This window comes from Ursus arctos, unplaced genomic scaffold (genome assembly GCF_023065955.2).
Source record: "Ursus arctos isolate Adak ecotype North America unplaced genomic scaffold, UrsArc2.0 scaffold_27, whole genome shotgun sequence".
Taxonomy (NCBI): domain Eukaryota; kingdom Metazoa; phylum Chordata; class Mammalia; order Carnivora; family Ursidae; genus Ursus; species Ursus arctos.
In genome coordinates this window covers 16,283,991-16,299,881 of record NW_026622952.1, presented here as the reverse complement: position 1 = coordinate 16,299,881, position 15,891 = coordinate 16,283,991, and the positions used below count along the sequence as shown (strand labels likewise).

General features: G+C 35.3%; 1 protein-coding gene across 2 annotated transcripts in view; it reads left to right on the top strand.

The window, feature by feature from the left end:
- VPS37A (VPS37A subunit of ESCRT-I) overlaps window positions 1-15,891 on the top strand; it is a 45,614-nt gene that overhangs the window by 14,645 nt on the left and 15,078 nt on the right. For both annotated transcript variants that reach the window (XM_026508453.4, XM_044387547.3), the window contains 3 exons: window positions 6,006-6,080; window positions 7,976-8,090; window positions 8,686-8,786. In XM_026508453.4, coding sequence (XP_026364238.2) covers window positions 6,006-6,080; window positions 7,976-8,090; window positions 8,686-8,786 — 291 coding nt within the window. The remainder of the gene's footprint in view (window positions 1-6,005; window positions 6,081-7,975; window positions 8,091-8,685; window positions 8,787-15,891) is intronic.

Here is a 15,891-nt window from a genome sequence, read left to right as displayed (position 1 = left end):
GGATAGAGACTGTGGACTGAAACTGGGGAAAGTACTAAACCACCAAATGCCTGTCAATGGAGACTGCAGACTACAACTGGAGAAGGGATTCCAGTGTGAAATTGTAGACTGAACCAAGGGCTAAGGGACTGGAGCTCTCTTAGAGCCTCGTCTGTGTAGACTGACTCATTAAAACCCTGGACTGGAAAGCCAATTAGATCCAAGCTTGAATGCAAAGAGAATAGAGCTCAAACCCAGAGGAGCTCACCGAAGCTCCTTGGAAATGAATGACAGTGAACTCAAAAGGATTCACAGAATGCCACGCCCGTGTTTCTCTTTATCCCTGAAGGCCTTTAGAAGTTCACTTCAGATCCTGTTGCTGCCACCAAATCTGTTAAAAGACAAAGCCAAGTAAATTTTGAAATGTAATTGGCTTCATTAAATGATTCATGAATTGGACAGCATCCCATCTAGTGTTTAATGGGAGCTCCCACTAGTTCAAAATGTAAGGTTTTTATAGGAAGGATGGTGGAGCAAGGAACTTATTAGCAAAATAGAGGAAAGGATTATACCAGCTAAGGTCACCTTTCCCTAGGGGTAAAGGGTAGGGGGTCTAATTAGGTGGATTACCTCATCTGGGGGCAGGGGTGGGGAGGGGATGGAGAAGGCCCATGTGACTGATGGATCACCTTTTTTAATGCTGTTCAGAAAATTCTTGACTAACTGGTTAACACTACATCTCTAGGGAGATTGCAGTTAGGTTAGGTGTTAAGCCCCAGTGTAGTGACTTGGCCTAAGTGTCTCCATGTTGTGCCTCTGTTTTACTTTTTAAGGGACAGTGAGGATGTGAAGTTTTTAATGGCAAAGGATATGGAGACTTTTAGAGACCCAATGTTATTTCATATCTGAAATTTTTCCCATGGTGTTTCTTCTGTCTAGAATGTCTAATTAGTTTTGCTGATTCTCTTTCCTGCAAGTTAACTCTTACTTGAATTTTTAATGTAGTTCAGAGAGTATTTTATTTCCTGGAAGACCCCACCACCCCTACCCTTGTTGAGGTTAGGTGCTTTCTTCTGTGTTCCTATAGCTCTTTGCACATCTGTTTCATTATGCTGTGTTCCACACAACACTGTGAAATACGTGGTCCATGTCAAAGAATTCTGTGAAATATGTGGTCCATGTCAAACAGATTGAAAAAACAAAAGTCATGTGCTTTAGAATTTCCCAAAGCCTTTAATATGCTAAAATGCATCAGTATTCTCCAAGAAAAGAATATATAGTATGAAACATTTTCCAAACAGAGCACCAAACCATTTATTTGAGCTATTTATTTTAAATGTCCAGTGTCTTAATTTTTCATTTTCATATCAACTGTGGTGTTTGTGTGTGAATGCAAGTGCTGTTTTGTTTCTCTGAGGATATTAATTACACAAATTTAGAGTCTTCTGTTTGCTGAATTAACTTTTGTGTTTTAGGGCTTCCTGAGTTTAGTGGCTGCCTTGCTTGGTTTTGCTTTGTTCACACCTCTTTGATGTGGTCCTTTCTGTGTTGGAGATTCCTTGTTGATTTGTTGGTGGATATTTAGCTCTCTTTATCATAGCCTGCCTCTGTGATGAATGAAAAAAAATGATTCGCTCCAATATGGGACAAGCTGATAGTTGTCTTCTGGAAACAGAGGCTCCGTGGAAGTCAGTAGCTTCCTAAAGCACTGCTACTTTCGGGAGGCTACCTACTGTGTTCTTCTGGGTGCAGATATTAGTGCCATCTGTTGGTTGGAACAAGCAGGGAAAAGAGGAGAGTGCTCTGTCCTACCTGCTGTTGCACATACCTTCCCATTCATTACCCTGAGAAATGTTTCTGCCCAGCCCTCCACACTCTTGGTGTGCATTGACTTCCTCCAAGGGCTTGGACGACCTTCAAACTGTTCGTACTTTGCATTGATCTTATGTTTTGGGTTGTCATCAGTTCCTGTATTTACTTTCTTTTTCTTTCCTTTTTTCCTTATTATCCTTTTCCTTAAATCTAATTCCATCTTTTTTATCTTTTAGGGATTCCTCGGAGTTCGTCTGCTTACTCTTTGCTTTCCAGCACTGTTACAGATTTGGTTGTTTAGTCTTTTGTGATATTTCCAGGGATTTAGGTAGGAAAGGGAAGTTGTCGAATCTGGATCTACCATCTTTATTGAAGCATCTGAATCCTTTATTTGCAAGGTTCACCTGTAAGCATTCGTTGATTCACCCAACACTGGGAAATGCATGCTATCAGTATCTTGGATTGATCTTTTTTAGTCACTTGATTTTTTTCTTCAGGCTGTGTGCCCCTTCAAAGGCCACACATATTTCTGTATTTCTGTTTCCTTGCAAGATGGTGGATATTTGGTAGCTGTTTAGTTGAACCAAGTCTTTCTTATGAAATCCGAGTTTACACAAAATGTGAATTGGAGATAAATGATTGTTCTACAAAAGGAATCTTTTAACCATAACTAGTGCTTCTATTTCATGTCAAGGTCTTTTTGTTTATAGTTTCAAGGACTATCGAAGAAATGAGGATGCCAGTTAATCACACATTCTGACTAACATAGTTATCTGTTATTTCAGCTTTCTTTAATCGCAAACCTATTCAGAGTGAATGAGGCAAAACCATAGTAATTCATTTCTCTCAGAGAACCTAGAACATAAAAGTATTAATGGAAGGTCATTCAAATTTGCTCTTGTAGTGTTGTTACAGTATTACTTTAAAATTTGCGTGTGTATTTACATTCAAAATACTGCTACCTGTCAGCTCAAAGATAAGTCTTCAAAGAATGTTTATCAAAGTGTAATTTGTAATAGTAAAAATTGGAAACAATCTCAATAATTAATAGAGAATAGGTTAAACAATGTAATAAAACATTATTTACAGCCATTCTAACGAGATAATGTAAAATAGCATTTACTGATTCAGAAAAGAGCAAGTTATAAAATTGTGTAGACAGTACAGTTGCATTTTGTTTTACATAAGGTTGTGAGTATAGAAAGATTAGGTTATATACCAATGTGTTAGAGGTTATCTTGGGTATATGCCTTCCTGAGTGATTTTTATATCCTCTTTGCTTGTTCTTTTTTCCCACTGAGGGAATGAATCATTTTTAGATAAGTTTTTTTTAGTTTTGTTTTGTTTTTTAAGTATTTATGTATTTATTTAGAGAGTGCATGACAGGGGCAGGGTCAGCAGAAGGAGAGGGAGAGAATCTCTAACAGGCTCTGCACTAAGATCCTGATGTGGGGCTTGGTACCACAACCCTGGGATCATGACCTGAGCCAAAGTCAAGAGTCAGATGCTTAACCAATGGAACTACCCAGGCGCCCCTAGAATAAGTTTTTTAAAAGTTATTTAAAATAGCAAAAAATCCGAAATCACATTGTGAATATTCAGGGAATGGTTCTTGTTTTAATTAAGTAAACTGACAGATTAACAGGAGAAAAGCATACAAGCTTATTTAATTTAAGTTTTCCATGAGATGGATGACTTAATAAGGAAGCAAAGATCCAAAGAAATAGACCCGAGTTTTTTATGCTAGGTTTGATGAAAACCGCAGTCATGGAAGAACATGATGGGCTGAGAAATATGAGGTAATTGTAATAATCAAGGACGAAGGGGAGCAGCTTAGCAAGGCTTCTTACTATTTTTCTTGGTGTCCCTTTGTCTTTGAGGTAGGGATGCTACTCTCCTCTTGGTATGAGGAGGGCATATTTCACATGAGGATTTTATGATCTGTTTCAGGGAAGAAGTATGAGGCAGGGAGGAGGTTAGAGTAACCTTCCTGCTTCTCCTCTTTTCTCAGACTCCTTCAACTGAAAATATTCAAGATGTTGAAGTGCCATATTTTGCAGTAGCATGGCCTGAACTCCAACTAATCCATGACTAACTTGTGTTGGAATTTGTTAATGATAGTTCACCTCTCACTAATATTACAAGTATTGCTTTCAGTTATTTCTTAAACCTCTTTTATGAAGGAAACTTGTCAAAACTTAGTAAATGTCAACACTCTAATTGTAGAGACAATAAAAACACTTCTAGCCAATAATTTAAGTAAAAATTATTTTAATCGAATTCACTTTAATTTGTTTGCTATAAAAATACACTCAAAAACTGAGTTAAAACTTTGGTGAGGGAGGTGAGGGGGAGAGAGAATCTCCCTCTACAGAGAATCTCCCTTACTACAAATTCAGACAGGCTCCAACCTAGATGCATGTTCAAAATGCATATTTGATAATAGCTAACATGTATTGAACAGTTATTATGGTATTTTGTGGAGAGCTTTACAAGTAGTCTCTCATTTAATCTAACAACTGTTTTGGGTAGATAGATACTTTTAACATCCCTGTTTTCCATTTGAGAGATAAGGCTTAGGTTAAGTAATTTGCATATGATCACATAAGTAAGTGGTTTAGAGGGAGAATTTGAAGCCAGGAGGCCTGACTTAGGAGGTCATACTTTTAATCATGAAGATGTTCTATTTAGCTTAAAACTGATGGATGCATTTGTGACCAGTATTCCCTTGAAGCAGTTACACCTGAGAGTCCTAAAATAATACAAAGGAATAGAAAACTTAAGCCATTTAATTGATTATATATGGTGTTCCTACAACTGAGGAGGTTGTCAGTATTCTAGTCCAAAACTGAATCCCAAAGAGAAACTTCTGTAAAACTATGGAAGTCCTAATACTATCTTTTTGAGTCTGTTCTCAGCTGTTTCTTCATCTCAATCCTAACCCCATTCCATGGGATGTCAGTACAGAGCATTAGCTGAAGCAACCAAAAGAATGAAAGTTAATTATTATGTAGACGCTAGGTCTTCCAACAGTACTCATGCTTGAATTAGTTTTGTGTCTTTTTGAATATTAAGGTTCTTCTCAACCTCAACTCAGGAATACTACTGAACATTTTTCCCTTTGGAAATACTGTGAATATTCGTTAGAGTTTGAAGTGACCTGCAAAAGATTTGGTTGCTAGATTTTAATTTTAATAATGTATCCCCACAATTAACAATAAAGTAAATTAAATTCTAAATGTAGAATGTTAAAATACAAGGAAATTCTGTTAGTTGGCAATTATATTCAGCTGCTACTAGCCAAGACTCCCAAAATACTGAGTTAAATAGGATAGAATCTTTTTTTCTCTCACAAAAAAGAAATTCAGTTCGACAATTCCATAGTCATTAAAACCCAAGCTACTTCTTTCTGCTTAGCTCTCCCTAGTGTATGACTTCCATTCTCCAGGTCACTCATGGTCCAGGATGGCTGCTAGAAGTGCAGCTATCAGGTAGAGGCAGGAGAAGCAAATGGACTCATACTAGTTTTTTTTGTTCCCTCCGTCTAGATGCTTTCCTAGTAATTCCATCCCACAGCCTCCCTGTATCTATCTTATTGGCTAGAACTTAAGTCTATAGCAACAGCTAGCTGCAAAAAAGGCTAGAACATTGCTACTCAGACTAAAAACAGACTTTTCTTACTTAGGAAGAAGGGGGGGTTATTTGTTTCTGGAAAGCAACCAGCAGTCTCTGTCATGAGACTGTAGCAGACGTCTCATCCAGGCTTAGTTGAAGCAATTAAGACCCAGACTTCCCTAGCTGTCTAGATAGCTGGTTAGTAGCAGCGTCAGAATCAGAACCCAGATGTCTTGCTGACTTGTATTAACCAGAGGGATAACAATTACTTCTACTAATGTTGAATTAGAGAAAGTGATAGTAAATCAATCTAGCATTAATATGAGAGTTTTTCTTTGCCACTTTACTTCAACATCTACCCCCACTCTACCACCTCCCCCCAACACACACACATTTGGATGGATATCTAAGAATATTATTGCTTTATTTGATAAATCTTTCTTTGGTCATTTTTCCCTCAAGATACCAGTTATATTGGCTATATAGATTGGGTGATTAAAATTCATAGTTTTAGTAGGCTCTAAAAACGTTTAACATTCTTTTTAACATTAATGGTTTATAACTTCAAGTGAATTTTTCTCTCGAATTTTCTCCTACAGTATAGCTGAAATACAGAAAGATGTGGAATACAGGTTGCCATTCACCGTAAACAACCTGACAATTAATATTAATATGTGAGTAGAATTGTATCCTATACTTTTTATGTACTAGTACTTTTAAAAATCTTTTCATTATTTTGTTTCTTAGTTATTAGAAGTGAATCATTTAAAGTGAACTTATTTAAAATATTCCCTTTCTAGTAACTATAACTTAGCAAAGTCACACAATTTTGAGAAACAAAAATTTTTTAAAGACATCATTGTAAAGCGTATTGCTACATTGTAAAGTGTATTGCTATAAGAAAGAAACTATACAAGAAGAAATGCAATAAAAAGATGCAATAATAATATTTAGTACTGTCATTATTTTTATGGATTTGCACTGAAGTCTTAGCTGAAGGTAGGCTGAAAGAGAAAGCCTGAAAATGAAGACAATCAAAGAGCTCGTGTATGGGAAACTATTAGAGATACATTCACCTCTACATCAGAAACAAGTGAAAATGTTCTAGTCTTCAACAACAGATATACTATATCAACTGGAAAGTTCAAGGCTAAATTTGATCTACTAATTAAAGAAAAAAATTAAGTTAAAAATTATAGTCATGAGGTTATTTAAGAGGAAAGATTAGACAGAGTGATTGCTGAAGTACCCATTTAACGGTATGTGTAATTATTAGTCTTTAGCATGACAGTATTAAGTTATTACCTCAAATTGCATTAGGTGGCTGGGTGCTAGAGCAGGTGTTTGGGTGAGGTAAGAAGCACCTAACTGAAGACAGGAACGATGACTTACTCATCTTCATATTCTCATTGTCTAGCATAATGCCTGCATGGAGAAGGCCTTATTAAATCCTAGTTGAATAGTGAATGGAAGTGTGAATGTATAATTGTGCCAAGCATTATGCTGTGTTATCTTGATAGAGGAGCTTTTTCGATCCTCACAGTAGCGCTGCAAATCGGGCAAATTACAGACACATAGGTAGTGAATAGCATGGTCAGGATACAAACCCAGATTTGTTGGGCTCTAAAGGCCATTCATTGTCTTTTTTTACCAAACTAGTTTAAAATCTTTAGCTATATAAATGAAGTAGTTTTATCTCCATCAAATGCCCTAGGTAGGGCTAAGTAGGAGAAGCCAAAAAGGACCCAGTTTTCTTCATGATGGTGCTGCCAAACAAATCGTTTTCTGAGCCAGCAGGGGAACAGAGAGATAGTAAAGAGGCATATTCTTCCGAGTTTAGAGAGATTTAGAAATCAGAGTTCCATATCCAGTAAAATCCATTTAAGACTTCATTCCTGAATTTTTAATTTGTGGTAATTCATAAAGGTTAAGATTTTCACCTTTTTTTTTTTTTTTGGTATTAAGAATTTACTGTTCTTACTTGAAACCATGTGATTGACAGACTTGGGAGAGTTGTGTTAATGGGAACGATTAGAAGAGAGCCTTACAGAACCAAGGCATACTGACAGCTACAGTTTTAATCGTAGTGCTTTTGCTTTTATCTACTCAGTCTTTAAAAATTCAATAGATGGTATAATAATTCTTGGCAGCATTTCATAAGTAGGAAAACTGCAAGAAAATTATATGGCCAGAAACTGTGGTCCAATAGTCCGACTGGTTACTGTGGTTCACCTGATACAAATACCTGATCTGATTTTATTGGAGATTTTGCATAGGTTGGTATATTATGTTTGAAAGCAATTAATTGACATGATGTGAGGAATATCTTATAACTCAGGGTATCCATATTCTACATTAAGGTTTTACTGTATTGAATTGCTTTATAATCTTGTTGCTAAAGTATATCCTTTTGTGTATTTTCAATTAACAACCTTAATAGAGTACTTATTACTGTGAATAATTAATCTAAATGAAAGCATGAAAATTTAATTTGCTTTTAACTTTGTTTTAGAATTATGACTTTATAATATAACATGTGTCTTTTTTTCATCTGTTCTACATTTAACAGATTGCTCCCTCCACAATTTCCTCAGGAAAAACCAGTGATCAGTGTTTATCCACCAATACGACATCACTTAATGGATAAGCAAGGGGTATATGTTACCTCTCCGTTAGTAAACAATGTATGTATATAGTATAATTTATTTCAGAGTAGTATAACAGGTATATTACTTTACTACTACATGTTTTAGAACTCTAAAATGTAAAATCTCATTTGGAATAAATAATTTTCCCAAAAAAAGGTCACTATATCTAATAAATAATACTGATTTGAAAGTTATTTGTTTTTCTGTGATGAAGACCTGTTGATGTTAGAACTTTGGTTCACAGATTTTCCACAGTTGTTAGGAGGGGATAAAATTCAAATATGCCTTAAAGTTCTTAGGAAATATAAGTGATTGATTACTGTGAAGGGCTATAGCTTAAATGTACTCCAAGTATTTACCTTTGAAACTTCAAATTGTTTTTTAAAATGTGGAAATACTTTAGCTCCATTATTGGTTAAATAGATATTTAACTGATTTCTGGTATTGAGTCTATAGAAAAATATTGTAAGTTGTAGATTGCTAATCTGGTCATTTGACACAATACCCTTTGTTTTTCATTTAATTCTTGATGTGCAGAAGTAGATTTAAGATTATGTTTTACAGTGACATTATCCTAATAAGACTTATTCTGAAAGTGATTTTGATCATCCTGTATTTCTATTACTTTTAGTTTACAATGCACTCAGATCTTGGAAAAATTATTCAGAGTCTCTTGGATGAGTTTTGGAAGAATCCTCCAGTTTTAGCTCCTTCTTCAACAGCATTTCCATAGTAAGTACATTTATACCAAAAAAAATGTTTGTATAAATTTATTTTTACTTACTTTTATCAAAGTCATCGTAATATAGTTTAAATTTTCAAATGATGTTAAAAGGCAGTTCTCTTCATTCCACATTCCTACCTTCACACAGACATATTCATACTTTTCAGAGGTGATTGTGTTTTCTTCTTTTAGTTGCTTTTCCAATACTTACCTTCATCTTTCTGAATAATGTAAACTTCTACATATAGCATTGGTTCTTCAATTTTAGGTATTTTATATCAACCTCCTGCTATGATTGATGAGGATTTTAGTTATCTTTGTCTTTCATAAATGTTCCTTTCCCCTCATTCTCTTAGTGATTGATATCATGATCTTTACTTAAATTCATTTTTGGTATTTTCATTATTTCGATTCTGTAAATATTCCCCATTGCTGAATCAAGTACTTTGTCATGATTACATTTCCTTTATGTTATGATTTTTTGCTTTTTCTGGAGTTAAGAATTACTTCCATTTTTCCATTGGTGGTTTTATCTTTTTAATTTTCCACATCTTTCAGCAGCTCTGAAAAATACCTTTCAGATTCTTTTTTCGTGTCATCAGACCTTGACAACATGTATTTTCCTTGTGAATCTACAGTTTGGTTATTGACTACTGGAGATAACTTGATTTTGTTCCACTGTTTGCATTAGCTATGTGTCCCATGTGAAAGAATAGGACCAAACCACAGCAGGATGAATGACATACTGGACCAGATTAATTTAACAGATATATTAGGAACATTCCATCCTAAAATAGGAGAATACACATTCTTTTCAAGTGCACATGGAACTTTCTCTAGAGTAGATGACATTTTAGGCCATGAAACAAGTCTTAACAAATTCAAAAAGATTGAAATCATACCAAGCATCTTTTCTGACCACAATATTCTGAAACTAGAAATCAACCACCAGAAAAAATCTGGAAAGAGCAGATACATAGTTATAAAATAACATGCTACTCAACAATGGAGCAACCAATAAATCCAAAAAGAAATCAAAACTTACGTGGAAACAAATGAAAATGAAAACACAATGATCTAAAAATCTTTGGGATGAAGCAAAAGTGGTTCTAAGAGGGAAGTTTATAGCAATGCAGACCTACCTCAAGAAGCAAGACAAACCTCAAACAACTTAACCTTATATTTAATGGAGCTAGGAAAAAAACAACAAACAAATCCCAAAAGCAGTAGAAGGAAGGAGATAATGAAGATTAGAGCAGAAATAAATAATAAACTAAAAACAGTAGAACAGATCAGTGAAACCAGGAGCTGTTTCTTTGAAAAATCAATAAAATTGATAAACCTCTAGACTCATCAAGAGAAGAAGAGAAAGGACTCAAACAAAATCTTCTGCAGCTTCCTCCCCTGTCTCAGCCTTCATAGAACTGAAGAGCATTAGGACCTTGCTGCGGATTAGGCTTTGACTTAGGGGATGTTGTGGCTGATTTGATCTTCTGTCGAAACCACTAAAATTTTCTCCACATCTGCAATAAGGCTGTTTCACTTTCTTATCATTTGCATGTTCATTGGAGTAACACTTTTGATTTCCTTCAGGAAGCCCTCCTTTCCATTTACAAGTTGGCTCTTTGGCCCAAGGGGCCTAGCTTTTAGCCTGTCTCAGTTTTTGACATTCTGTCCTCACTAAGCTTAGTCATTTTTAGCTTTTGATCTAAAGTGAGAGACGTGTGACTCCTTTCATTTGAATACTTACAGGCCATTGTAGGGTTATTAACTGGCCTAATTTTATGTCTCAGGTAATAGGGAGGCCCAGGGAGAGAGAGACAGTGGGGAACAGCTGGTCCGTGGAGCAGTCAGAACACACATTTATCGATGATGTTCACTGTTTTATGAGTGCAGTTCGTGGCCCTCTAGAACAGTTGACATAGTAACATCAAAGATCACTGATCACAGATCACCATAACAAAAATAATCATGAAAAAGTTTGAAATATTGTGAGCATACCAGAATGTGAACACAGAGATAGGAAGACGCAGAATCTGTGAAGCGCAGTAAAGTGAGTTATGCCTGTACGTTTTCTCCTTTCCCCATTATTGCAGGCAACACGGTTGGTAAACTTTCTACCAGTACATAACAGAGTTCCTATTCCAACATTTTCCTCACTTTCCTGTAAGTGCTCTTTGACCGATCCGCTAAGGCTCTTAGGCTTCTGTTAACCAACTCTTTGAGGGTACATTTGGCTTTCATCTCTCTCAGATTCCAAAGCTACTCCCACGGTTTAGATTTCTGTCTCTGTCTCTCTCTCTTTTTTAATAACATAGCAGCTTTCCACTTCTGGGTGCTAAAATCTGTTCTGTCTACTAAGGTTTCAACAAATTGCCCTGTGAATTTTGGCTGAAAACGTTGAACACATGAATTTTGCTTACTAATCTTCATTTCAGGAAGGGTGCATCAGATCTTGTGTGCTCTACAAATCATCAGTGAGCTCTCAGCCTACTCATCGTACACCTTACCTAGGGATGTCAGATGGAATATACCTAATTGTGGCCTCTCTCTATGGCTTGGGCTTCCTTACAGCATAATGGTGGTCCCTGGAATGAACATCTTGAGAGCTATGAGGAAGTCATAATGCCTTTTATCACTTGGAGGCTGAAGTTATTCACTGTCACTTTTGCTGCATTCAGTTTGTTGAGGCAGTCACAATGTCCTGATCGGATTCAAGAGAAGGAAAATAGGCTTTTCCTCTTGGTTGGTGGAGTGGCAAGGTTCTAGAAGAGCATGGGACCAGAAATATTGCCATGTCCAATTTTTTGAAAATACTGTATGCCACAGATTCTTAAAAGATAAATTTCGAAACTTCAAAAAAAAATCTGTAAATGTCTTTGATATACCCCTCACAGTTAAAAATCAGTATAGTTCAAATTCTAAGTCGAAGTGCTTTTCCACTCAGAATTTTGAAGGTGTTGCTGTATTGTCTGTATGGCTTCTATAATTGCAAAGTGTCCAATGCCATTTTGATTTCTGATCCTTTGTAAATTTTAGAAAAATTTTTGGTATTCTGAAATTTAATGATGATGCAGCTTCTTGTTGGTCTTGTTATTTCCTTTTCTCAGAATATTTCTTGGCTTTCTGTCCTAGTCCTTCTGCGTAATTTCTAAGAAGTTGCTCTTGCTCAGGAGTCAGGCAGCATCTTGAGCACTGCCTGGAAATCTGCTTAGCTAGATTATTAGGTCTAGTATTAGGTGCATCAGCCCCAGCCCTCATCTTTCCTCTCTTGTGTCTTTGTCCTGGAGTTATAAGCCTCACTAATATTCTTTATCTAAAAACTGTATATCCTGTTTTCTGTCAGGGTAGCGTTGGATATAAGTTCACTCACCTTATTTGAAAATAAAAGCCAATAAGTTTACTTATTCCCATTTCAAATAAGTTCTGTGATTAAAGTGCAGGTTATTAAAATGGAAGTTTAATGCATTTCTTAGATTATTTAATAGGTTGTATCTGCTACTGAGGTCAAAATAAAGCAAATTGGTTCACAATAAAGACTTCAAGTATAATACAAATACTCTCTCATGTTGGTCATATTGTTTCCAAATAACTTGTTATATTTATATTTATGTCACTGACATACCTTTAGATAAACGTTTTAATGTAAAGATGAGCTATTTTTTTAACTTAATTTTTTCAATAGATCATACATTTACTTGAATCAGAATTCAAAAAATATAAAGGGATATGGGGTAAAAAGGCTTCCTTCCACTTTCTTCTCCCTTACACCCTAGTTTTTCTTCTTGCTGGTATCCAAAGTTTTTCATTTGGATGAATATGCATAGAATTTCCAAGATGTTTTATGACCTACAAAGAAGTATGTACTTGGAGTATTTTATTCCCTCCTTTTCTATGCAAATGGTAGTATACTATTCCCTTCCCCCTTTTTTTCTTCACTAAATGGTGTAGTTGGAGAGTTTTCCATGTTGGTACATAAAGCATTTCCTTATTCTTCTTTATGACCACAAAGTACTTGTTGTATAGATGCAGTCTAATTTATTTGACAGGACTCCTGTCGATGGATATTTTTATTGTTTCCACTCTTTCCTAAAAGGCCCACCTTTCTTTACCCTCAGTGCTGCAGCAAATAATTTTAAAAATAATATTCTAGCCAAATGTGAGTATATTTCTTGGATACATTCTCAAAGTGGCATGCACATTTGTAATTTTGACAAATACTGCAAAATTGCCCTACAGAGTGAGTTGCACCAATTTCTGCCACTATACACAATGCTTACTTCCCCATATTCTTTGCCAATACAGCATATTATTGGAATGGATCTTTGCCAATTTATAAGTAGAACATGATGTGTTAGTATAATTTTGGTTGTATTTATCTTAACTAACAATGAAGTTGGGTATCTTTTCCTATGATTGAAAGATGTTTTTCTTTCCTTTTCTTTAATTTGTGTCTTCTATCCCGTTTTCCATTTTGCTTTTGAGTTGTTAGTCTTTTTATCAATTTGTAGGAACTTTTATATATCAGAGAAATTACCCCTGTGTCTGTGATATGAGTTTTAAATGTTATCCCCCAATTTTTATAATGGGCTTTGTCATGTAGACGTTTTGTTTTTGTTCTTTCTTAATATCAAGCAATTAATCATTTTCTCTTATGACTTTGGGATTTGGGATCATGGAAAGTTCTTTCCCACCCCAAGGTTATTATTTCCCAATGATTTCTTCTAATTCTTGTAAGATTTTGTTTTAAGCATTTAAATCTTTGATGAATTTGGTTTTTATTCTGTTACGAATATAACGATCTGTCTCTAGTTCAATTTTTTCCAGCTGTCCCAATACTGTTTATTGACTGATCTTTTTTCCCATTTATTTCACATCTTTCTTCTATCCTTATTCTTATGTGTTTGGGGTTTTTTCTGGATTTTATATTCAATTCCATTGACCTGCATATCCATTTACCACTATTTGCTCTAAAAAAAGTTGTCTTTTCTTTGGTTTTAATTATAAAGATTTTATCATTTGTTTTGCTATATGGCACAGTTACTCTCTTCTTAACCCTCTTTCAGATACTTTTCCTTCTATAATTATCCATGTGAGCTTTAGTATCATTGTATGTTTAAAAATCCGTAATAATTGTTTTCCGGCATAATTCCAACTCATGCAAATTTAAGTCATTAAATGAAATAATATTCCAGTTTAAAAATTGTTCAAACTTTATATATTTTGGAACATATTTCAGTACTCTGATATGTGTGTTTCCAACACCACCAAGTAATTCTCCAGTTCTTAGCAGACAGTGACTGGGTGTCCTATTTAATTAAATTAATTAAATTAAAATATATACATTTAATTCAATTCTGATGCTCTCTGCCTGAAGGTAGTATCAGATTCCACGAGTTATAGGCTCAGTCTCAGAAGACTGCTCCACTTCAGAACCCAGTCAAATCCACAGGTTGTTCACCTGCTTCTGACCCACAGACTATAAAATCAGAGGCTCCCATGAACCGCCCCCCCCCAGGTTCCATTAATGTGTTGGAGCTGCTCATAGAACTCAGAGAAATATTTACTTATGTTTACGAGTTTATTATAAAAGGGCATTGTGAAGGATACAGATGAATAGCCGTGTGAAGCGATGCCCAGGGCAAGGACTGGGAGAGTCTCGAATGTAGGAGCTTCTGTCCCCATGGGCCGGGGTGCACCCACCATGTGGATGCATTCACCAACAAGAAAGTTTGTCATCTGTCATTGTTCAAGAGTTTTCATAGAGCTTAGTTTGCAGCCCCTTCCTTATTCCCTGAGGTTGGTAGGTGCAGCTAATTGTTCCAACCCTTCGTCATTGTGTTTTTCTAGTGACCTACCCCATCCTGAGACTACATAGGAGTCCAGACAGAGTCACCGTTAATCTTTTTGAGTTACTGTTTTCAGTTTTTTGGATAAATACCCAGAAATAGAATTGCTGGATCATATGGTAATTCTATTTTTGATTTTTTTTTTTGAGGAACCTCCATAATGTTTTCCATAGTAGCTACACCAATTTACATTCCCACCAAGAGTACACAGGGTTTCCTGGTCTCCATATCCTCAATAACACTTAACTTCTTGTCTTCTTAGTGATAGCCATTTTAACAGGTGTCACGTGATATTTCATTGTGGCTTTGGTCTGCATTTTCATGATGATTAGTGATGTTGAACATCTTCTTACGTATATTTTGGCCATCTGTATGTTATCTTGTAAAAAATATTTATTAATATCCCCTGCCCATTTTTTAACTGGATTGTGATTTGCTATTGTAGGATTTCTTTACATAGTTTGGATACTAACTCCTGATTATCAGATATATTATTTGCAAATATCTCTCCCATTTAGTAATGGGCCTTTTTGTTTTGTTGATAGTTTCCTTTGCACTACAGAAGTTTTTTAGTTTGATATGGTCCCACTTGTTTGTTTTTGCTTTTGTTGCCTTTGCTATTGGTATCAGATGCAAAAACTCATCAAGATCAATTTCAAGAATCTTACTTCCTGTGTTTTCTTCTAGGAGTTTAATGGTTTCAGGTCTTAAATTTAAGTCTTTAATCCACTTTGAATTAATTTTTTATATATAATGTAAGGGAATGATAATTTCATTCTTTTACATGTGGCCATCCATTTTCCCCTGTAGTGTTTATTGAAGAGACTGTCCCTTTCCCCATTTTATATTCTTGTCTACAGTATATGCATAGGTTTATTTCTGGATTCTGTATTCAGTTCCACTGATCTATTTGTATAGTTTTATGCCAATAACATTCTGTTTTGACTACTGTAACATTGTAATATAGTTTCAAATCAGGGAGCATTTTTTTCTCTTTTTGCTGCTCTGATTGGGTGAGTTTCTCTGCCCTGAATTTGAGTATACTGCCATTTCTTCTGCTTCATTTAGTCTGCTTTTGAAATCCTCTAGTGTATTTTTTTTTTTTTTTTTTTTTTTTTTTTACCTCTGTGACTTCTTCTGTTTGGTACTTTCTTATATTTTTTATCTCTTTGTTGAAGTTGTATAGTGTTCATCCATTTTCCCCCAAGTTCATTGAGCATATAATACTTTGAACTCTTATCAGGTAAATTACTTATTTCCATTT